The sequence below is a fragment of the Syngnathus leptorhynchus genome, chromosome 21 (assembly GCF_054491065.1).
Source record: "Syngnathus leptorhynchus isolate UIUO chromosome 21, UIUO_Slep, whole genome shotgun sequence".
NCBI lineage: Eukaryota > Metazoa > Chordata > Actinopteri > Syngnathiformes > Syngnathidae > Syngnathus > Syngnathus leptorhynchus.
Window position 1 is genome coordinate 2,182,191 of NC_141215.1, and position 23,306 is coordinate 2,205,496.

At 46.2% G+C, this 23,306-nt stretch overlaps 1 protein-coding gene across 3 annotated transcripts; it reads left to right on the top strand.

The window, feature by feature from the left end:
• The first annotated feature begins 650 nt into the window (after nt 1–650).
• Nucleotides 651–23,095, top strand: atp2b1a (ATPase plasma membrane Ca2+ transporting 1a). Of its 3 annotated transcripts, none has more exons than XM_085902031.1 (22): nt 651–745; nt 5,650–6,088; nt 10,224–10,421; nt 10,553–10,810; nt 11,693–11,818; nt 12,073–12,240; nt 12,327–12,365; nt 13,591–13,746; nt 14,029–14,243; nt 14,365–14,607; nt 14,687–14,928; nt 15,216–15,453; nt 15,839–16,018; nt 16,095–16,182; nt 16,248–16,354; nt 16,423–16,614; nt 17,208–17,421; nt 17,487–17,698; nt 17,787–17,894; nt 18,073–18,261; nt 18,992–19,078; nt 20,754–23,095. In XM_085902031.1, the coding sequence occupies exons 2-22, from the start codon at nt 5,896–5,898 to the stop codon at nt 21,141–21,143; spliced, it is 3,843 nt and encodes a 1,280-aa protein (XP_085758157.1). In that variant the 5' UTR covers nt 651–745; nt 5,650–5,895; the 3' UTR covers nt 21,144–23,095. The 3 variants fall into 3 exon arrangements, with proteins under 3 accessions (XP_085758157.1, XP_085758156.1, XP_085758155.1); XM_085902030.1 differs by having other exon boundaries at nt 18,992–19,226; nt 20,754–20,944; XM_085902029.1 differs by lacking the exon at nt 18,992–19,078.
• The last annotated feature ends 211 nt before the right edge of the window (nt 23,096–23,306 follow it).

Here is a 23,306-nt window from a genome sequence, read left to right on the forward strand (position 1 = left end):
AGCTGTGTTCTGTTATATTGTATTTTTGTAAAGTATTGATGGTTCTTGATTGATGTTCATAGAGGTTCATTGTTGTTGTGAGCCACATTGTAGTTACTTTCCTTTGGATGGCTGTTGTGACTGTGAAACCAAAATTGCCTTATATTACACGTACTGTATGCAACAAAGTGATGAATAACTATTTTTGGAATCAAAGGTCAGTAAAAAATATTCTAATAATATATGTATTTTATAAAAGGGATTGGTAACAAAATTGCTTTTCTATTTTCTGATTGTAGTATTTTAGCACATGATGTCCATTTCCAGAATTTGCTTTCACGGGCCACAAAAAAAAAAAAAACATGTGGTGGGCCAAATCTGGCACCCTGCCCTTGGGATTTACACTGATGGAAAGTCCCCACCGAGCCCCCATATACCAAAGGCAAGGGCCCCACTAACTGTTAGTTAACCAAACTAGAGTTAAGAGTGCCACAATCGAATTTTAAACACATATTGGTAACAACATTGTGATATTCAAATATTGCACCATCAATTATAACTTCTGTGAAACGCGATTTTACTAGCCTTTACAAGCTGCCAAAGGTGAGGAAGCATCTTATCACTTCGCTACGCTGCACGTACTCTTTGGTCGAGGCTGTGACGTCACGGTGGGCGGGGCATGTACCTCAGTCCAGGGTACCGAGCTTCGGAGTCGTTGAGACTGAGGGAGTGAGAGAGGGACGCAGGGTGCTCTTCGGAGAACGGAGTAAGTAATTTTTGCTTGTCCTTACCGGCTCTTCTCGGAGTAAAATGCCGCACGCTTACAGCCGCATAGGGCTGCTTCAGAGCGCTGTCTGTCGCGGAAGCCTGAAGCGGTGAAGTGCCTCCGTTTTGCAAGCAACGTCCAACCAGCCCGAGCCGCCGCCGCCGTACGGCGGCGGTTAGCTTCCACGGCAAGCTAACGTGGCTAACCTTCTATCCGGGAGGAGAGGCACCGACATTGGTGCGGCTCATCTCCAGAAGCCCCGGGTGGGTTCTCCATCGGGATGCTGCAAAAATCTCCGTCCCGCCTTCCTCGTTTGTCTTCCCCGCCCGGGGTTAACTTACATGGAGCTGTCAAATGTTTAACAAAGTCGCTTTTTTTTGGACTCATCGATCAGCATTGGCTAACGCCTGGGAGCTAAGAGGCTAACTGCGCGTTAGCGTGGGAAGCGATGGGCTATTAAAATGAAATATTGATTGAATTTTTTTTTTCTTGGTTGACGGCATCTCTCTCGAGATGACGGGAGTTGCATGCAAGAATGCGTCAACGTGCACGTCAAATGACGCTACGGGAAAAGTTGGCTGCATTTAAAACAACACCATTGGTTATTACTACTTTCCATTTATTCACTGGCATTGATCCCACCATGGAGACCACCGAATCTACCACCTGCAGTGTCAAACCGGTTATGATTCTTGAATATCATGAATAAGCGTGGAATTACTAAGAGAAACCTCCTTATTCCCAAAGACCCCCCCCCTCTCTCCCCACACAGCGACCACTGCATCCTCATTACTCACTTCACCAATTGACCGTGATAGATGCTTTTTGCATTCCCCCACGTTACCTGCAAGCCTCCAGGTTCACATGAGCTGCAGCCGCAGAGCCCCTTTTCGGTGTGGGGATGAAGGGATCACCGCTTATCCAATTAAATGCTGCAGGGCTCTGCTACTGATGCTACTGCAGCTGAGCGCAGTTGCATTTTTTTTTTTTTTTTTTTATCAAAGCGCATGATAAACCTTTCAAGATGATGCAAGGTAGGCCACTGGTCCAGTCATCTTTGGGCTTTGCGTCATGTGATGACAGCTAAGCACTTTGCTGAACAAGCGCTGTTGTATTGTGACCAATGTTCGCTGTCACAATGTCGGGAAGAAAACTGCAGTGCAAATGTTGCAATCTTACAAAGAATATGTTGAGAATGGTGAGCTGAGCTCAGGTCTTTAATGTTTTCTTGAATAATATTAAGAGAAAAGTCGTATTCTAAGAAAAATGTTGCAATTTGGTGTGAGTACAAAATGCTAGTTTAAAATAATGACTTTGAAATCAAATGTATTACTTGACTGAAGTAAGGTTAAGAAGTGTCCATTTTCCGAAAATCGAGTTGTGAATATTGTAATATCGATATTTTTTCGATCTATTATGCAACCTTACTGTGGAGCCACAGAGCGTGTTTAATGATTTATGTAAACCAACAGTCAACACATTGTGTTACTCTGCCCGAAGCCTTTGGACCATTAGAGTCACTCAAGATTGAGAAAAAAAAAAAAAAGAAGTCTTTTCATTTTCCACGGTTGCGTCTTCTTCAGCTGCCTCGTCCGACTGTGGTTCCACTCGTTGCGGGACGTGCCCCTTGTGTCATTCGATGCTCCTCGGCCACGTCGGGATCACGTTCCCTGCTTACATTTGTAATCCAGACTTGTCACATTTTATATGAGTGTGTGTGTGTGTTGGGAGGGGGGGGGTGTAACGCGGCACACTTGTGCCAATTTCTCCGATGATGTCAAAAGACGCTCTGTTCTCTTTGTACTGTGCGATCCAGTCGCAGCCCGTGGAAGTGAAACCCCGCTTCGAGCCGCCTGGTATGACACTCACAAAGCGGTTCCGCTCTCCAAAAATAACATTTCGCATCATCAATAGGGACCTTTTCCTACATGTGTGCTGTAGTGTTTTATGTTAGCCCGGTAGCATGATTAACCAAGTAATTTTTTTTTTTTCGGGGGGGGAAACAAGAAAATTCAGACAAAAAACCAATAAGACTCCAGTTGCCGCAATTCACGTTTGATTTATTTATATTTTACTGGAACTGTGACATTAAGTTAAAAAAAAAGAAATACTAAGCTAGGCTAACGATTTGCTTCCACACAACAACACCGCTGTCCTTCATTCAGATAATGAGATGCGTGACGATGTCAGCATTAGTGTTCATTAGAGGAAATTCTTTATGGACAGCAAGAATGTGGCGCAAAATTGAAGTTGTGTGATATAATTTCACACAGGCGGTGTTTGTGTATTTGTGCCGGTGCCGTTCAGATAGAACAGCATTGTGATGGAAAAGGTCATAGGTTGTCAGTATTGAATTTTTTTTCAAATCAATTTTCATCGATTGCTCCATTGCATCATAAGATAAATGTTTATTTTGCATTGACATGTATTGCAAAACCATTCTTTGCCCAATTAGTTTCTTTAGTATTGATTAGTGATTAAAAAACAACAACCAAACAACAATTAAGTAATATACCTCGATTGTTGTGTTGTTATTTTGACACCTTGGGGTAATATCATAGCAATGCACAGTCAATCATATTTGAGTAGTTTTATTGATTGGGACAAAGTCAAACAACAAAGGAAACAATTCCGATTACCCGATCAATTGATGGGATAATCGGTAAAATACTAAATTGTAGAAATATTTGATGTATGCAGACATATGATATAACCTGTTTGTATCTTTGCATTATCTTATTCAGACAATGTCAGTCACTTGTGGCACAATGCTGATCACCCTTCATTGGCACTTATCGTCCGTCGGTGGTGGAAGTGTCGCTGTGCTGCGTGAAGTGACGCATTACAAAGAACACGGCACGTGTCTCATCTTCAAAGGCCTCTTTCTTGAAACACGCATCGAGCCTGCAGCTGCCACCACATAATATTTTGGCGGTGTAACATTTTTGCACTTAATATACGTCGTATGCATGCCTTCAGGACATTTAGAAAGGATACAGAGTGCTGAAAGGTTCCTAAAACAGTCTATCCCTAAAATTGTTTTTCATAGGCGTGAACAATTTTGACGTCTAATCTAACTGCAATTTAGTATGTGGTTATTTTTTATTTTTTTGCAAGATCCTCTTCCTGTGTCTTTTTAAAAATAAAAACAAGGAAACTGGTAGCTAAGGAAGTGCTTATGTTTGACTTATGCTTATTCCGTTTCTATTTGTGTCAACGACAGAAAGCTCTCGTTGACTTGCCGATACGTCCGACGGCGTTGAAGGGGTCTCTCAAGTAGCTCTCAACCGCCAGAGATTCGAGCCGAGCGTCACTGCTTTGTACCCTCCACATTTACATGGCCTGACCCAGTTCGGCGGCATGCTAGCGGCGAGGGGGAGGGGCAGCCCGGGGGAAAGCTAAAAATACCCCCCTCGTGCTAGGCGGCTCCATTGCGGAGGGATCCCTTGAATTTCTCTCCGCTCGTGCCATGTGGTTGGCTAACGGAGGTGTGCGTGCTAATGGGGATGGAGTGGGGGCGGGTCTTTGTCGATTAGACGCCGGCGGTGGTTTCAGCTAATTGTCCCCGTTTATTCCACAAAGGGTTAACCTCAGTCGCTGTCACTCAACCGCCCCGCGCCGTGAATCCATTCGCTAAGATTTTTTTAAGCGTGTAAGCTATTAGCAATTAGCACTGAAAATATATATTTGCCTCAAATTTCTCTTAAAAATAGCACAAAGCATTCCGCTATGCAGCGTTGCGGTCTGAACATTAAAGCAAACGACGTAACACGACGCTTAGTCCAGCTGCCCAGAAATGATGTCATGCTAGTATTGGTGTCTTAGTATCGGACCCAGAGTACGAGTACAGGTGCGCAATAAAATTTATCCTGTGCACCTGCTCCGGCTTTCTCACTCGCCCAGTTTCTCCAAATAAGAAGCAAAGCGTTTTTGCTTCAAGCTGTTTTTTTTTTCATTTTTTTTTTATCACACCATGTTGGATTTCACTTTAAAATTGGCACACTAAACAAACACTGATTAAACTTTGTGTATTTATCTACAAGCTAAGCCATCTAATTTCATCTAAGTATTACGAGACAGCATAGACACACGCCTACGGTTGCGGTCTCCGTTTATCTATTGTGTCGCATCGCTGTCCCATGGGACATATTTGGAGACGGAGATAAACCACGACCTCTTGCTTTGTTATCTCGACACCTATTTCAGAGATTAGAGGAGCCCCGATTAGATGAGCATAGCATAAATGTTTCTGCAAGAGGAATCCATAAATTTTTCCCGAGTCAACCCGGCTCGCCACTGACCGCCCCGCCACAGTGCGCCACTACGGAGCTCCCCAATGCCGCAGATAGTCTTAATTAGATTTAACGCCAGGCTTTTCCTGGAGTAATCATTCAGTCGATACCAGCTCCCAGAGTACGGGCCGTGCGGACACGTTTGGATAAAAAAAATGCTCGGTCATGCACCAGCTCTGAATACGATTCCATAGGGTTGGAAATTTTCCAAATATTCCAAATTATCTTTTAAGCAACAAATATGTGAACACTAAAGGTGATGCAACGCACAGAACACCGACAATATATATATATGATATATATTTTATTGTACATGATATTTACACACGTTCTGTGTTCTTTATCCTCCATGAAGAACAACGCATTGTAAATTCCTGGTGATTTTACAAATTAATGTCAAATCATGAATAGCAAAATCTTATAATCATCATCCATACCCAAGGCGCACCTGATTTCAAGGTGCACTTTTAGGATTTTTAGTGAGCCTTACAGTCTAAAAAATACGGTAATTGCTAATCTTCGTGGGAAGTTTCCAACTGAAATGTCCCGTGATTTTCAAAGCCTGTCACCGAATGGTTCCTTGACATCTTGTTTGCTCTTGTCCCTTCCCAGATCTGACTGCATGCTGATCTCCGGCTCTGCGAGTTTCCCTCCGTTGCCATGAGAGGCCAGGAAGAAGACCCGAGTCTCCGAGGCTCCATGGCTGGCTTTGTAGAAGCATGACTCCAGCTACGTCTGACGGCCCTGTCGCCTTTTTTATGGGAGCTACCGCCGCACGTACACTCGTGGGGATTTAAGCTCTTCCGGGACCCCCTTCCCCTCTACGGTTAACCCCCGAGTGGGCGATATAGCGAGACAATGGCGAACAACTCGTACAGCGGAGTGAAGAACTCCATCGTGGAGGCCAACCACGATGGCGACTTTGGCTGCACGCTCAAAGAACTGCGCTCCCTCATGGAACTGCGAGGCGCGGAGGGCCTGAGCAAAATAGGGGAATGTTACGGAGACGTTCACGGACTCTGCAGCCGATTAAAAACCTCACCCACGGACGGTAAAGTAACCCTTCACCTCACTTTAGTTTTGCTACAAAAGAATCTAATTCCGTTTATTTTGATTCGGGAGTATTTTTGTCAAGGTCCTCTTTCCCTGTAGTTTTTAACAAACACAATTTATTACCATAATCAGATTTTTGGTCTTATAAGTCTGGCTGCCGCTAAGATAAAGGCAACTAAAGGATGACTTTGTTTGAACGACAGTTACTTCAATTACAGTTTACTTCGACGTTCAGTCTTTCATCTTTCATTAGAACAATGTCACAAAAGTTTAATATCAACATAAGTCAGTAAATCATAAGATTGCAATCTGACTTAATTACGTTTTATTACTGTTTCGTCTGCTGTCGACTGAATATGACATCACAGTTGGTAGGGGTCAAATAACCAATCACTGCTCACCTGTTTGGTCATGTGACATTTGCCAGCTGAGCTGTGAATGGTCGTTACTGGAGTCCTGCGCCACTGTGATGTCATTTTTAGTCAACAGCAAGTGGCAAAATGGCCGACCCATGAGAAGGGTCTTTTTTTTTTTTTTACTTTTTTTTTTTACAAAGTCGCAACCTTTCCACTTTGAAAATTGTCTTCCGCTGCATTGTGAGGTCAATTTTCATTCCATTCAGCGTTAAGCCCACAGAACGCTTATTTCTCAGGAGCATACTTTTGAAGCCGAAGTTGCGCATGGCATTGACCACCTTGACATCACTTCCTTGGAAAACTCGTGTCGGACAGGTGGCCGGGGCCACTCCAGCTCTATTTCAGTGCCTGTCCGTGTCCTCTCTCCTGTTTCACCTCTGCGTCTCTGTCACGGGCGTCTCAGACGAACCAGCTGTCCGCCCGGGCGCAGGACCGGGCCCGTGCCAGGTTTTTGTCGAACACGTGGGCTGGCAGGCAATCAGGGGGGTTTTCGGGCCTGACGGGTAATTGCGGAAGGAGCGAGTTCAACTTCGGTGAAGCGAGCCTGAATTATTCTGTCATCACCGTGTTGATCACCATCCGGCTTTTGTGAAAATGAGATGTTTGGCGACATTGGAGCTTCGCTGGTTGACAGCACAGACTCCCACCCCCTCTCTTTTATTCCCCATACTCTGTTTCAGCATCTCTCTATAGACAGTCTGCCTAATCGCCAGGATGACCTTGACTGAACTCTTATGGGAGAGGATTTTCAGTTTGATCCCAGATTAAAACGGCACCGCATACTCACTGTCGCAGCGACTGTCCTCCTCTCTACGCAAAGTCTCAAAGAGAGAGGGGAGAGTGAAAAATAAATAAATAAAAACCTCCCCGGGCTTCATCTCGCCAGAGGGAATGCCGTAAATACCCCGCTGCATGGCAGCACGAATCACGCCGCAGCTCGCTGCCAGAATCATTACCTTAACGACGTGATGATTGCGCGAGGTGCGCCGTGCCATCTCCTGCCCTCCCCGCCCGACTGCCAGCGCGCTGTCGTGGCAGCGGTGACGGGGGAATAGCTGAGAAGCCTTCGCTTGACGTGCCAGTTGTTCTAACACGTACGTGACCGTGTCACGGGAAGCTTTCAAGAGTCCCGTCATACTTTCGCCACTCGAGTCGGATGTCGCGCCACCACGGCAACGACGACGAACACGCTTTGATATTTAACAGCGGCTATGAGCTCATTCGTCATCGGCACGGGATTACAGCAGCTTGACAATTGAAAAGGGATTTCTAATTAGTCGAACGGTTAGGTCTAAAACCCTCTTTAACCAATCCCTCCCTAATCCTCCACATTTCCAAGCTCATTTTCCTCACCCAGTCAAGTCGTACTCAACTTTTCCTGTTGCTACAGCGCGTGTGCCACTCCTGCCTTCGCTTCCACCCACGGCGACTGGAGCCGTTTGCTTGCGTGTCACGCGCGTTCGGTCATCGATAATACTCAGCTTTATACTCGGGTGGGCTCGGCGAGTGGACGTGTTTGAGCAGAGCGATGCGTCACGATGGGGGACGCGCGAATGATACACGGGCCTGAGCTGTAAAGACCGTCAAGTCTATTTTCGGTCCCGTCGGACCGCGCGGCGTTTTAACACATATCGTGCAGTCCTTTCAGCACTTTCCCTCCACTTTGAATGTCACATCTTAGGGTCGCCGCGTCGGCAGGCAAAGTGCAGCCACTTCAGATGTCCTTAGATGTCAAAGCAGCGGCTGTCATGTAGAACGGTAGCCATCAGTCACTTCAGCGAAGCGTGGTGTTTACATTCCGGGTCACTAATGCGACGGACGCCTCCTGAATCCTCCGTGTAATGAAACTCACACGGCCTTCTCCACTTCCATGTTATTTTCAACGCGTATTTATTTGTTTCACCTTTTCATTTGTTTAATTTCCAGCATCGATGTAGAATATTTGGATTTTGGGACACTGCCCCCCCCCCCCCCCCCCCCCGGCAGGGCTGCGTAAGCACCAAGAAGGATTCTGTCGTCGGAATGCTGTTCACAAATCGGCCTCATTGTGTCAGATGTTGCTCTTTGCCACAGCGAAGCTTTTGTTGCAATGCTGATTGGTCAGCACATTTGGACTCTTGTGGGTCAGTATGTTTAGCTGCGTGATAAAAGGCAGCGGGGATTCCTGCTCCAACTTCATTTTTGCCCATTAATCGTATTTGCTCTCCTGTTGACACAGTCTTCAATCTGGAGGGAGTGAAAAAGCCAAACCGCAACCATGTTTTAATGGATCGCAACGAGGCCGATCCTCACCTTGACCTCCTCGCCGGCAGTCAGGTTGACAGTAACGGGGTCAGCCAGGGACAAGCGCTACAAATGAAACGGTTAATGATTAGCCGCTTGACCCGGCCCGTGGTCCCGTCGGTCGGCGAGGATGAGGTGCTGACTGCTCTATCACTTATCTTTATTGCGGCCAAGCAGCGAGGGAAAATGTGGCATAAAATTGAAGCGGGCCTGTAGCTGTCAGCATCTTTTCATTAGTGTCTTAAGGAATCAAAGCAGACGCTATGAGGTGGCAAGGGAACCGCGACGGGCAATTATTGCCCCGTAAAGCCCGCAGCTTGTCGACCGCGCCGCTGGTGCCGGTGACTCACTCTTCCGGCTCCCTACCAACTAACGGACCTCGGGCGAAAGGATCTGGTTGTGTTTTCACATGTATACTGATGCCTTAAAAATAAAAGATAGGTTTAAATGTATTGTAAGCCACAATGAGTCATACTGCATGTATAGCAAAATAAGCTAACTTAAGGAATGATTCAATTCAAATATTCAAGTTTGAAAAATGTTCTAAAAAAATTTGAAGGCAACTGCAGTATACCATTTATTTATATCTGCCATTTTTATGTGTCTTGTAATTCGGAATGGGCGATACCAGGTGCCGATACCAGGCTTATTTCAAGGTATCGGTGCTCCCAGCAGTGATCAACTCGATACCAGTAACACTGCCCTCTGTGGTCATTTTTACAATCATGAGCTAGAAATTCAAATAATAAAAAGCTTATAAAATTATCTGACATTGTTTTTTTGGAGGGGGGGGATTTTATGCAACAAAATACGAGTGGTATCGGCACTTGATATCGGTGACTACTCATATTGGTATCGGTCTGAGTAAAAAAAAAAGTATTATCGAACATCTCTACTTGTAATGTAGCATTTACGACCAGGTTACTGGAATGGATCCAAAAACAACCTAGCACTCTGACAGAATTGGCCATCACTATATTGAAAAGCGTATTGATCGCAAGTCAACTATGTGAAGCACTACACTTCCAAAAGGATTTAAGAGCTTCATTTGAAAATATCGAGCGATCTATTGCTAGACTTCACGAGTCATTATTCTTTTAAATAGTTCCAACAATCATCAACTGTGTGAGGGCCCCTTTTTGCATGTATGTGGAATGCATACGCTCACACCTTTGTTGTATTTGACGTCTATTCTCTTGAGTGTGCCGCTATTGTCAAAGCCCCCCCACCCCCACTATGTGTCCTTTCTGAGCGGCTGATGCAGATAATTCGTAGGGACTTTTAGCCCAAACAGTCCCGCATCCATCTGTTGTCAGACTAGATGACTCCTTGTTAGGAATATTTAAGATCATTTTTTTTCCACACTCTCACAAAAGACGAAGCATGACACATTGATTTAAAATCTCTTTCCCTCCGTTCTCGCTCTCTTTCCAGGTCTAAGTGGGCAGCCGGCAGACATCGAGAAACGGAAAACAGTGTTTGGGCAAAATTTGATACCGCCCAAAAAGCCCAAAACATTCTTGCAATTAGTGTGGGAGGCGCTGCAGGATGTCACGCTGATTATCCTGGAAGTGGCAGCCATAATTTCACTTGGCCTTTCTTTTTATAGACCTCAAGATGCCGAAAGAGAAGGTAGGTTGGTTATCATCACGGCCGCTTTTGTCATCATTGTACAAGACAACATAAGTCTTTTGTTTGTTTACAGCCAGATTTATTTATAGAGTTGACTCGCCTGACCGTTAAGCGTTTATTCTTCTCCGTAGACTGCGGGAAGGCCGCCGGCGGCGGGGAGGACGAGCACGAGGCGGAGGCGGGCTGGATCGAGGGAGCCGCCATCCTGCTGTCGGTCATCTGCGTGGTGGTGGTGACGGCGTTCAACGACTGGAGCAAAGAGAAGCAGTTCCGCGGGCTCCAGAACCGCATCGAGCAAGAGCAGAAGTTCACCGTGGTCCGCGGCGGGCAGGTCATCCAGATCCCCGTGGCGGAGATCGTCGTAGGCGACGTCGCACAAATAAAATACGGTAAGGCTGGTTTCCTTTTGGGACTTGGCTAAAATATGGAGGAAGTTATTCAAATTGCGCTCATGTTCTTGATAAAACAGATTTGCAACCTAACATTAAGAACTCAGCCATTGAGTGTTTCTCAGGTAAAAGTTAAAAGTAATCCAAATAAATACATATGTTTCGTGAAAATAACTAAAGTAAAGAGTAATTGGAAAAGAACATCAAATTCATCAAATTTTCGAAACACCACATTAAATAGACTAAAATCTAAAATGTGAAGATGCAAATTCAAATATTTAGCAACAATATCACTTTAACACAAATAAACAAATGCATACTTAGCCACAAGAAATGGCCTTTAAATAAATACTGATTAGAGATGGGCGAGTATCGGTACCGACACCAAACTTATTTTAAGTAATTGCCACTCGCTGCCCTCTTGTGGTTACTTTACGATCAGGAACTAGAAATTAGAAATTGCAAATATTAAAAAATGCCATTTATTTCATGCCATTTTCAAGAAAAGTTATTTTGTGCTATATATGTCTATTTCATTGTTTGTAGGAGGACATTTTAGGTACAACAATTTTAGTGGTATCGGAACTTGATATCGGTTTCGGTAGCTACTCAAGATTTGAATTCTCGTACCGATATTGGGCTATCAAAATAGTGGTATTGAACATCCCAATATAACTGGTTAAACTTGATTGTTAAACTTCATCGCTTTCACGACTTAAACAATTATGAGTTCTGGCAATTTACATTTTTATCTTCCGGGTTGTGCAAACACTGACCAGCTTTTATTTTTTCCTCTCCGCTGCTCCTTTTTAATGCACCCAACTGCAATCTGCATTCATGTATTGAAATGCTGACCTTTGAACTCTTGGTGCGGCTTTGCAGGGGACCTTCTGCCCGCCGATGGTCTCCTCATCCAAGGCAACGACTTGAAGATCGACGAGAGCTCGCTCACGGGCGAGTCGGACCATGTCAAGAAGACACATGAGAAAGATTTAATGCTGTTATCAGGTAACACTTTTCATCTTGATGAAGCCCACGAGGATGTCCTTGTGATATTTTTAATTCGCCGAAGTGAGTCATCAGACAGTTACAGTTTGTAGAATATTGCTTAGATTTTTTTAAATCCGGCCTTTTCCACAAGGGAAGTTCGTCAAGTGTTCCGCTCATGTGGCAAATAAATCTAGCGAGGCTTGTATTTTGGTGTGCACGTCTTGGGAAACTGACGTGGGCGTCTTTGCTCCTCTACCTCGTCGCCCCAATAGGCACCCACGTGATGGAGGGCTCGGGGAAAATGGTGGTCACAGCGGTGGGCGTGAACTCTCAAACTGGAATTATTTTCACGCTGCTCGGCGCCGCCGAGGACGAGGATGACAACGATGACGATGACGACGAAAAGAAGGAAAAAGAGGACAAGAAGAAGCAGAAGAAAAGTGCGTGACCTCATCGCCCAGTTTATTTTCCGGTTGGGTCATTTCCATGCACCGCTTAACCGATTCCCCCGTGTTATGTTTTGCAGACAAAAAACAGGACGGCTCCATTGAAAACCGGAAGAAAGGTGAGTTGCTATTTAGAGCAACGTGAGCACACGCATGCTCAACCGGCCACCTGCTTTTCTTTTTTTTTCTTTTTTTTTTTCCCCCGCGAATCGACCTTGAAAGCAGTGTAAGCTGATTTTGAATGTTTTAAGTAACAGTCGCAGATTCCCAAATAATATTAAATATATATAATCATATATAATATATAAAATATATATAATAATATTTGTCTATCTTATGATATAATATATAATATTTGTCTCTCTTAAATCCGCTTTCTAAAACAAGAAGCAAAAAAAATAAACCAAATGATTCAAGTTTGAGCGTCTAACTAGTCGTGACGACTTCAAGTTGAACCCTCAGGGAAAAAGGTCGTGTTGTATGTCGTTGATTTTCAAGGATGTGGAATGCAGCGGAACGAGTTGCAGCCTTTTAAATCTGGCGTAAACGGCCATAGCGGGTAAAGCGCAGGTGGTCCCATTAAAGTGCGTGTAATCGTAGTGCCCACATTTATTAGCCGACGGCCAGCTTTCTATTTAACGGCAGTGTGTAAATTGGCTGTTGTGTTTTTGTTTTTTTTCCTTTTTGAAAATGCGAGTGATTTTTGCATTTCGCCACGACCCCATTTGGCATCCTCCCTTTCCTCTCCTGGCACGTTGCACTTTGGGCAGCAGGTGCTACCCAATCCAGTTACAGCGATTAGTGGCAAAGAGATTAAAGCCCGGCAACAATTCCGGGGACGGAACATCTGCTTTCCCCCTCCGCTGTCGCTCCCTGCGGCCCCCACCTTGCGACTCCCACGCTTGTCCCATTCCGAGAAGAACCCGCGTCCAATTTGAAGACTCATAATGAGGTTGTGTTGCCGGCCCGAGCTTGGCGGTTCTGCTGGGACGCCGATGTGCGGCGCCGGGGTCTGTAAACAATCCCGCCGATGGTCCCCGGCGCACGGATTCCCTCTGTCTGCCAGGAATCAGCCGTAATCCTTTAGACTGAGATTACTCCGGCAATGTAAGTCCAGAACCAAGCACAGTCTGCGGCAGCTGCAGTAGCACCCCCCTCCCCTTTTCACACAAGACCGATCCACACACCGAATGATTTTACTCCATCATATTTGATCTGCTCGCGTGTCTTTGGGATTCCCGTCTGTCGTGCCCGCAACAGAAGGCAGGCTGTGAATACGGAGACGTGTTGAGACGTACGACTCCGATTGTTTCGTGACATCAAATGTTTTCTCCGGTTTTGCAGCAAAAGCGCAGGATGGCGCCGCCATGGAAATGCAGCCCCTGAACAGTGACGAAGGAGCCGATGCGGAAGAGAAAAAGAAATCCACCCTGCCTAAAAAAGAGAAATCTGTCCTCCAGGGCAAGCTTACCAAACTCGCCGTACAGATCGGCAAAGCTGGTGAGAGTTTTTTTTTTGTTGCTGAAAACATTGTGGAGATAAAGGCCCATTTATGTTTCTTTATATTTGGGGGCGTGGCTAAAATAGCACACATTGAATCCTGGTATTAGTCGCCAACTCCCTCACTTAAGAATTTGAGCGCCTTCCTTCGAATCAGCATTCATCCAGTGCAATTAGCTTTAGAGCGCCTCATTGTCAGCCACAAGTGCATGCACGCGACACAAACATGGTGGGGAACTGAAATAAAGAGTAAAAAAAAAAGATATCTCTGCTTCCTGTCAGGATTGGTGATGTCAGCCATCACCGTCATCATCCTGGTGGTCCTCTTTGTGGTCGACACCTTTTGGATCCAAAACCTCCCCTGGGTCAAGGCCTGCACGCCTATCTACATCCAGTTCTTTGTCAAATTCTTCATCATCGGCGTCACTGTGCTGGTGGTGGCCGTCCCCGAAGGCCTTCCGCTCGCGGTCACCATCTCCCTGGCGTACTCCGTCAAGGTAAAAATCTCTTAACCTTGCCACCGGCTTTAGCTTTAGCCTATTAAAAGTAGCTAGCCAGGGTGTTAAGGCGTGCTACCTTGAAGCTGTCTGTAGCTGTTGACTGCCGTCCCGTTGACAGAAAATGATGAAAGACAACAACCTGGTGCGTCACCTGGATGCCTGCGAGACAATGGGCAACGCCACGGCCATCTGCTCGGACAAGACGGGGACGCTCACCATGAACCGCATGACGGTGGTGCAGGCCTACGTCGCCGAGAAACACTACAAGCACGTGCCGGAACCCGAGTGCATCCCGGCCTCCGTTTTGGATTTCCTCATTCTGGGGATAGCCGTCAACTGCGCTTACACGACCAAGATCATGGTATGGTGTATTTTTTTTAAATTTAGAGTCAATTTGGCTCAATAGAACTCGCTCACCATCTTCACGTCTTCCTTCGTAGCCTCCGGAGAAAGAAGGCGGCCTGCCTCGGCAAGTGGGGAACAAGACCGAATGTGCCTTGCTGGGATTTTCCACCGACCTGAAGCGCGACTACCAGACCATTCGCAACGAGATCCCAGAGGAGAAGCTGTACAAGGTGTACACCTTCAACTCGGTGCGCAAGTCCATGAGCACCGTGCTGAAGATGGCCGACGGCAGCTACCGGATGTTCAGCAAGGGCGCCTCGGAAATCCTCCTCAAAAAGTACGAGCGGTTGCGTCAGTTCTGGTCCGCTCGCTCCCGTCAGCGATATACAAAGGCGTCTTAAAGCAGCTAAGAAGTTCAAGTGCATCCCTTACTTTGCGACTTATAAACAGGCGCTGAGAAAATGAGCCGGTAACAACTCCGTAAGCCTCTTAACCAATCGGGCTTCTTTTGAACCCACAGAGGGCTTAGTGTGACGTCACGCTCGTGCGGCTCTGTATTCGAAACACTATTTTGTGTTCACTTTTCCGAGGCGTTTGTCTAATCTTCTTGCTCTCCACACTCAGGTGCTATAAAATCCTGACGGCGTCCGGCGAGTCCAAGGTGTTTCGCCCGCGTGACCGAGACGACATGGTGAAAAAAGTGATTGAGCCCATGGCCTCCGAAGGACTGAGGACCATCTGCCTTGCGTACCGAGATTTCGCCGTGAAGGACGGTGAGCCCGACTGGGACAATGAGACCGACATCCTCTCCGGGCTCACTTGCATCTGCGTGGTGGGCATCGAAGACCCCGTGAGGCCTGAGGTAATTTGGGGTGGGGGTAGAAAGATGGGAGGAGTAACCAAAAGATTTTACTTCAGTAAGGGTTCTGTTGCTTTACAATTATATGTCTCCAGTAATCTTCCATTGATTAATCGACAACTAATCGATTGTCAAATTAGTCAATTGTTTTTAATAATCGAAAAATTGTCAACAGTTTCTCAACAGTTAGTATTATCTGATTTCTGTAGTCTGGAAATCTGGAATCTGGTCCAATTATCTTTGATTTGAATCAAAATAAAGCGTTTTTTCAAGTTTGTGATTTTTCTGAAATTATTTTTAAATAAATTAAATGTCTTTGAGTCAAGTGGAGGGAAATCAAAGCACGTTTTTTTATGGTTATTTAATGAGTGAATTCTTTTTTAATCAGGTCCCGGACGCCATCAGAAAGTGCCAGCGAGCCGGCATCACGGTGCGGATGGTGACAGGCGACAACATCAACACGGCGCGCGCCATCGCCAGCAAGTGCGGCATCCTGCAGCCCGGAGACGACTTCATCTGCTTAGAGGGCAAAGAGTTCAACCGACGGATACGCAATGAAAAGGGCGAGGTGGGCGGGAAAGCAACACACAAGTTTCACATCCCTCGGACGGATTTTTTTTTGCTGAGTCTTGTCGTATTTGTAGATCGAGCAAGAGCGGATTGACAAAATCTGGCCCAAACTCCGAGTGCTGGCTCGTTCTTCCCCGACCGACAAGCACACTTTAGTCAAAGGTGGGTTTATTTTGTGGGAGAGTTGCCGCTTTTGCTTTCCGCTCACGTCTTTGAACTGCTTTTAGGTATTATCGACAGCACCGTGATTGAGCAGAGGCAAGTCGTGGCCGTCACGGGCGACGGCACCAACGACGGTCCCGCCTTGAAGAAAGCTGACGTCGGCTTCGCCATGGTGAGTCAACGCGCGCCGCGTGGAAATAACCAGCAACGGCGTCACGAATCATCCCTCTCTTCCCGCAGGGTATCGCCGGCACTGACGTGGCCAAGGAAGCGTCCGATATCATCCTGACGGACGACAACTTTTCCAGCATCGTCAAGGCGGTCATGTGGGGGCGCAACGTGTACGACAGCATTTCCAAGTTCTTGCAATTTCAACTGACCGTTAACGTGGTGGCCGTCATCGTGGCGTTCACGGGCGCCTGCATCACACAGGTTAGCTTTCCTGGATATGGTTTCTACTTCACTCAAGATGTTCTCACGTTTATTTTGCACCCAAATCAAGGTCGAATTGATTTTAAGAACTAACTGTTTTGTTTTTTTTGCTTTGTTTCAGTTTGTTAGTTTAAGTATTGGTTTTAGTTTTTTTGTTGTTGTTAATATATAGAGTAGTTGTCAAGTCTAAAATGGCGGAAAAACGGTCACAAAAAGTAAAGTGCAATAAATTAAAACGACCCTTATCTGAATAGGGCCATACAGTGAGAGCAAAGTAAATACATTTAAAATCGACCTCAAAAGTCATGTATTGAATAAAATGACAAAGAAAACAGAAGGATGTTTTCTCTATAATTATAATTGGCTTTTATAAATGTGAAATTTCCTTTTAGTTTATTGTTTTTTAAAACCATTTTCCAGTTTGTTAATTATGATAGCTGTGGCACAGACTGTTTCTTTAAAAACAGCTCATTTGGGGGGATTTTTTTTTTTAAATGACATGATTGGTCAACCCCAACTCATTTACTAGGCCACGCCCCTATTTTTGCACATCACATACGACACGTTATCAAACCAGCTGTGTTGATTTGCAGGACTCTCCGCTGAAGGCGGTGCAAATGTTGTGGGTCAACTTGATCATGGACACCTTCGCCTCGCTGGCGCTGGCCACCGAGCCACCTACAGAAGCCCTGCTGCTCCGGAAACCATACGGCCGCAACAAGCCGCTCATCTCTCGCACCATGATGAAGAACATCCTGGGCCAGGGCGTGTACCAGCTGGTCATCATCTTCACGCTGCTCTTCGCCGGTAAGCAAATATTTGAGTTTGACCAGTTGGGGTCGTTCTTGCTTGACGTTCCGTCATCGCCGCAGGAGAGACCTTGTTCGACATCGACAGTGGCAGGAAAGTGCCGCTCCGGGCGCCGCCGTCAGAACACTACACCATCGTCTTCAACACCTTCGTCCTGATGCAGCTGTTCAACGAGATCAACGCCCGCAAGATCCACGGCGAACGCAACGTCTTTGACGGCATCTTCAACAATCTTATCTTCTGCAGCATCGTCTTCGGTACCTTCATCATCCAGGTACCGGCGAATTCTCTCTCTCGACTGCGGCGCGCTCCATCAAAGGCGTTCGTTCTCACCTCTAATGTCCTACTTCTCGTCCGTCCAGATTGTCATCGTGCAGTTTGGAGGGAAGCCGTTCAGCTGCGTGGCTCTCACCATCGACCAGTGGCTCTGGTGCACTTTCTTGGGTTTCGGCTCACTGCTTTGGGGACAGGTAAGACTGTGATTTGCAACTCGACACTGCCCTTCTGTGGCGGGATTAGTGTATTGCACTAATACATTTATTTTCTTCACATTTTGACAATTTATTGCACTCGTAGAATGACTAGGGCGGCTTCTAGAGGCATACTACAGTTTAATAATTCTGTGTCAATTTTATTTTTGTTTCCCAGGTCATTTCGTCGATCCCCACTAGCCGCTTAAAGTTCCTGAAAACGGCGGGCCACGGCACCCAGAAGGAGGAGATCCCCGACGAGGAGCTGGAAGAGCTGGACGACATGGACGAGATCGATCACGCTGAGCGGGAGCTCCGTCGCGGCCAGATCCTTTGGTTCCGCGGCCTCAATCGCATCCAGACTCAGGTAATGATTCAAAGTGGGGAGGGGAGGGGTGACTGAATCCCGCCCACCTGACACCACTCACAAGGGAATCCAAAGCCATAAAAGCCTTTTAACTCTCCATTGGTGTTGCAGTGGCACTGTTAGCGAATGTACAGTGAACCGCCCGCTATTCCCCTGGGATAAGAGAATCGCACCGTTCTTGAAAGCGACAAAGCGCTACTTTGCTCTAATCAAAGTCCACCCACCCCCCCCTTCACATTGGAGTGTTCCAGCAAAATTCAAACGGTGAACAGTCGGAGGGTCACTGTACTGCTTTTTGCGAAAGATGAGGATGGAAAGCAGCCGTTTGATCCAAAAAATCCTGATCAGTGCCTTTTAAAAGCCCAACTACTTTCCTGTTTTTTTCCCCTCTCTTTTAACAAATCAAATCCCCCAAGTGATATTCCACTGGTCCATCTGTGGCCAGGATGATGATTGCTCTTATTTCACCTTTTCTCTCTCTCTCTCTCTCTCTCTCTCTCTCTCTCTCTCTCTCTCTCTCTCTCTCTCTCTCTCTCTCTCTCTCTCTCTCTCTCTCTCTCTCTCTTCTCTCTCTCTCTCTCTCTCTCTCTCTTCTCTCTTTCTCTCTTTCTCTCTTTCTCTCTTTCTCTCTTTCTCTCTCTCTCTCTCTCTCTCTCTCTCTTTCTTTTTTTTTTTTTTTTTTTTTTGTCCTTGTGGGTTTTCTGCTGTCACGCTGTGTGGTTCTTTGCAGATGGATGTAGTGAGTGCGTTCCAGAGCGGAACTTCCTTTCAGGGGGCTCTGAGGCGTCAGGCCTCCAACTCCAGCCAGCAGCACGATGTAACCAATGTTTCTAGCCCTACACATGTAGCCTTTACCTCCTCCTCCTCCTCCTCCACTACTTCTCCTCCTACTACCACTACCGCCAACAACAACAACAACAACAGCGCCGCCGCTGCCACCAACTCCGCTTCTGCCGCTGTGGGGTGTGAGTGCGTGTTCTCCTCCCGTGCATGAGACGTGTTGGCTTCTAACTTCCCCCTCCTCCTCTTTCTCTCGCTTTTCTTTCTCTTTCCTCGACTGTCTTCCTATTGACTAAAAAGGCACCCGCATCTGTCATCAAGCTTGGATGCCACATGATGCCGTTTCTATCTATGTGACCAGGTGGCTTCTGGCGTGGAGCTGTGTTTTTTTTTTTTCTCTCTGTGTCATCACGTCGCCTTCTGTTCGGCTTCTGCTTGGAATGTTTTTTTTGATGGGTGGGGGGGAACTGTGATGAATAACGAGGGAAATGTGTAACTGTGTGCATTTTCTCAGCGGCGTCTTCCGGATTGAGGTCGTGCCTACCTCAGTCAGTCCGTGTCGCCAGCGCTCTTGTCCCTCGCTGGGTAAATGTTTTGAGTATACGCCCATGGACACCTTAAATAACGGCGTGGCCGATCCCATGGGACACAAAGGGGGTGAATGTCAACTGTTAAATTTTCCCCTACAGGTGGAAGAGCTGTGCTCAATAACCTTTCATTCCAGGTGCTTCCAAAAAGGTGCAAGGCGAGTCCGCCTCGTCCTCCGTGTGCGTGCGTGCGTGTGTGTGTGTCGATCGGTCGGTCGGTATCCCACTGACCCGCCCCCTGCGTGTTTTTCTTTCGATTCTGTGAAATGTGTCATGGGCTATACTCAAAGGTTTACTGCCATTAGAGCACAAGGTAGCACACGCTCTGCATGGGCTCGCTCTCAGCTCTCGTGTGCCTTTTTTTTTTTGTCTAATGAGCCAACCCGCTTGTGGACGTGCTTGGCTGCAGCAGCTTTTGTTTTTTGTTTTTTTAATTATTGTTTTTGGTTGTTTGGACGCCAAAAAACAAACAGACACATAAGACTGACTCATTTGTCTCAAGTCACGGCCCGCTCGCTCCTGTTTCTTGTCCATCCTTCTCTCTTTTTGTCTGTCTTTGGTCTTCTGTCTTTTCTCCTCTCTGTCCTCACTCCTTTCTTCTGTCTTATCTCCTCTCCTTCCTGTCTCCTCTTCTCTCCTTCCTGTCTCCTCTTCTCTAAGCATGCCCCTTTAGGCCTTTGACCTTTTCTACTCTTGGTTCTCTTTTGTCTTTTTTTATTATTTTTTTTGCATTTTGATGAATAAATCAGAAGCGGGCCTCTCCAGAGCGTCCGTGCACGCACTCAACACGCTCGTTTTGGGTTTGCCCGCCGACTCACCCCGTCCAAAAGCGCTCCGACACACGGGCGCCTGCCCGCCCTCCTGCCAAAGCCTCCATTTTGAGATGAGGCTCAGATTGGAGAAGCCGAGAAAGCGTGTGATTTGAATTGGAACGCTGCTGGAGGCCCGTATTGTGAGGTGTCAGAACCACTTGCACGTGTTTCACTGACAGTGTTCTTGTGTTGAGACCACTAAATAAAAACCCACCTAGTGTTGACCCAATAAAACGTGCGGCTCGGCCTCCGACGCCATACCAACCGCGCCTGTGGTCTAACTTTGTTCCTTCCCCCCCTTCACTGCCTACAGATTCGCGTGGTGAATGCATTCCGCAGCTCCATCTCCCTCTATGAGGGCCTGGGGAAGCCCGAGTCGCGGTCCTCCATCCACAACTTCATGACCCACCCGGAATTTCGGATAGAGGACTCTGAGCCGCACATCCCCCTCATAGACGACACGGACGCCGAGGACGAGGCGCCCACCAAGCGCAACTCGGCCAGCCCTCGCAACGCCTCGCCCGCGCCGCACTCGCCGGCCAGCGCCGCCTCGCCTTCCGGCAGCCCCGCCCTAAGCCCCGCCTCCCCCAACCAGAACAATAACGCTGTGGAGAGCAGCAACCACCTCCTCCCGGAGGCCACCAAAGCGGGCGAGACCCCCGTGCCGGGCAGCCCCTTACACAGCCTGGAGACCTCTCTTTGATCGCAAAGCACGCCCACCTCCCCAAAAGGCACCTTACCACTTTTCTACACCGGGGGGGTTGGGGTGGCTGTGCTGGGCGGGGCTGGACAAACATTGGGAGGAATGTAACGGCTTGTGTGGATACTTCTTCTTCTTCGCTTCTTCTTCTTAAACCACGCCAGGACTCTGCTGCCTTCCCGTTACACCCACCCCTCCCCCCCATACACACACTTTTGATTTGTCTGTCGAGACAAAGGCGTGATCATAAACTCTTGATTGAAAGTGACCTGTTTTTTTTTCTTCTTATTCTACTCTTATTATTATGATTTGAGATACGAGGAGGAGATCCTCGCAGCTTGACGACGACAGAACCTTTCCGCTTCTCTTTAATCTCGATGGTGTTGTATATTTAGCTCTTCGGCCCTCTTTCACACACACACACACACACACACACACACACACACACACACACACACACACACACACACACACACACACACAAAAACTCATTTCTGCTCCATTTGGCTGTTAATATTTTTGACTTATTTATGTTTATGGAGGGGGAAAAAAAGCAGGTCTGTTTACAAAGTCTGTAGATACTTTTTTTCCCCTGTTTGTAGGCAAAAGAGCTTCCTGATGTATAATGCAGAAAAAGTGGGGACAGATTTTAAAAAGAACTGAGAAGATTATTTCAGATACTGCTGTATTTTCAGGAAAAAAAAGGGTGTTTCTATTGAAACTTAAGTATTTTTGCCTGCAAGTTTTATTTGTTATATATTTGTAGATAAACATAGAAACTTCTAGCCAAACCAATAAACACTAAGTCTTGTATAGAGAAGGTCGGCCCGGCACGGCCCCGATGACGTGTTTTGGAAAATTGCTATAAATATTTACTCTATAGTTCCCATGTGCACAAAACCTTCCAGGAGAAAAAAAAAATCCTCATTTTTCATCTGTTAGCTTGTGTTCCAAGATTTCCACATGTTGAAAGCTTTTCACCATAAAAAAAAGGGAGCTCGTATTTAGCAAGCGTGGCGTCTTCCCAATCATATTCAGAACAAGGTGACGCACTTTTTATTGGCGCAAAAGGAACAACATCACAACTTGAGTTCAATTGATATAAAATTAGCCAGCAAATGTGCCTTGGCTCGAGTCAACGTTCAAGCTTGATCAACCCTGCGGATGCTTGCTAAATATAGACCCACCCTACAGTCGTTTTTCGTTCTTGGAATCTGTGTACTTTACATTTTTAGTGTTTCTCAGCCCCCTTCACAGATCTAAAATGTTCCGCTTTCTTCCCCACCTTACACAGAGAGGAACCATTTTTGGACACCTGATTTACTGGAAACACTAAAAAGGATCTATTTTTTTTTTTTTTTTTTAAGAATAAAGATGAGGCATACACTGGTATCTATCTGCACAGGGTACTTTATTTCCTAGCAGGAGTTTTGATACAGACAACAACAAATGTACCTTTGTATTTTTATGACGATAAACTGATTTATTGAGCTTTCATCGTGCTCATAAGACAGCTTGCAGAGGATTTGACACTGCGGGGAGGCCACGCAAATGTGTTGTTCTGGAACATTCATCTCAGGGTGCAAATAGGTTTGAGGGAGAGAGAGAGAACAGACCTCTTTTTGTTTGTTTTTGTATTTTGTTTGGTTTGGTTTGGTGGCTGCATGGTTTACCTGCAGCCCCCCCCCCCCCCCCCCTACCCTCACCCATAGGCGTGTGGAATAAACATTGAGAGGGAGGCTGGCCTGTTGTCCTTGTTTGGTTTTACAGATATGACAAAATAGCAGCTAGGAAAACCTTGAAAATACAAAAAGCGGAATCCATACCAGGAGTTTGCTCTGTCGCTTCTTCCTGTAAAACGCAGGAATGAATGTTTTTTTTTGTTTCCCATCTGTTTTATGGATTATTTTTTTATCTTTTAACATTTGGAAATAAAAGTACTTCATGTCTGTTTATCTTGAGCATTTTAAATGGATATCGTGATTGGATTTACATTTGAAACTTGTCGAGTAATGTGTATGGTTTTTAAAAATAAATAATGTATTTAGCCTATGTGCAGCGGCCCTGTTCCTTTTTTTTTTTTTTTATAAACATTCTAAAGAGAAAGAGAATATGTGGCAATTGGTTACAGTCAATCCCTGAAATGTCAAACGTGGCTTTATTTAT

Bases quoted from the DNA above. Each gene is read 5' to 3' on its own strand.
- atp2b1a (XM_085902031.1), top strand. From the start codon at position 5,896: ATGGCGAACAACTCGTACAGCGGAGTGAAGAACTCCATCGTGGAGGCC. The intron at 10,811-11,692 runs GTAAGGCTGGTT...GCGGCTTTGCAG, and splicing joins CGTCGCACAAATAAAATACG to GGGACCTTCTGCCCGCCGAT. The intron at 17,422-17,486 runs GTAAGCAAATAT...TCATCGCCGCAG, and splicing joins CTTCACGCTGCTCTTCGCCG to GAGAGACCTTGTTCGACATC.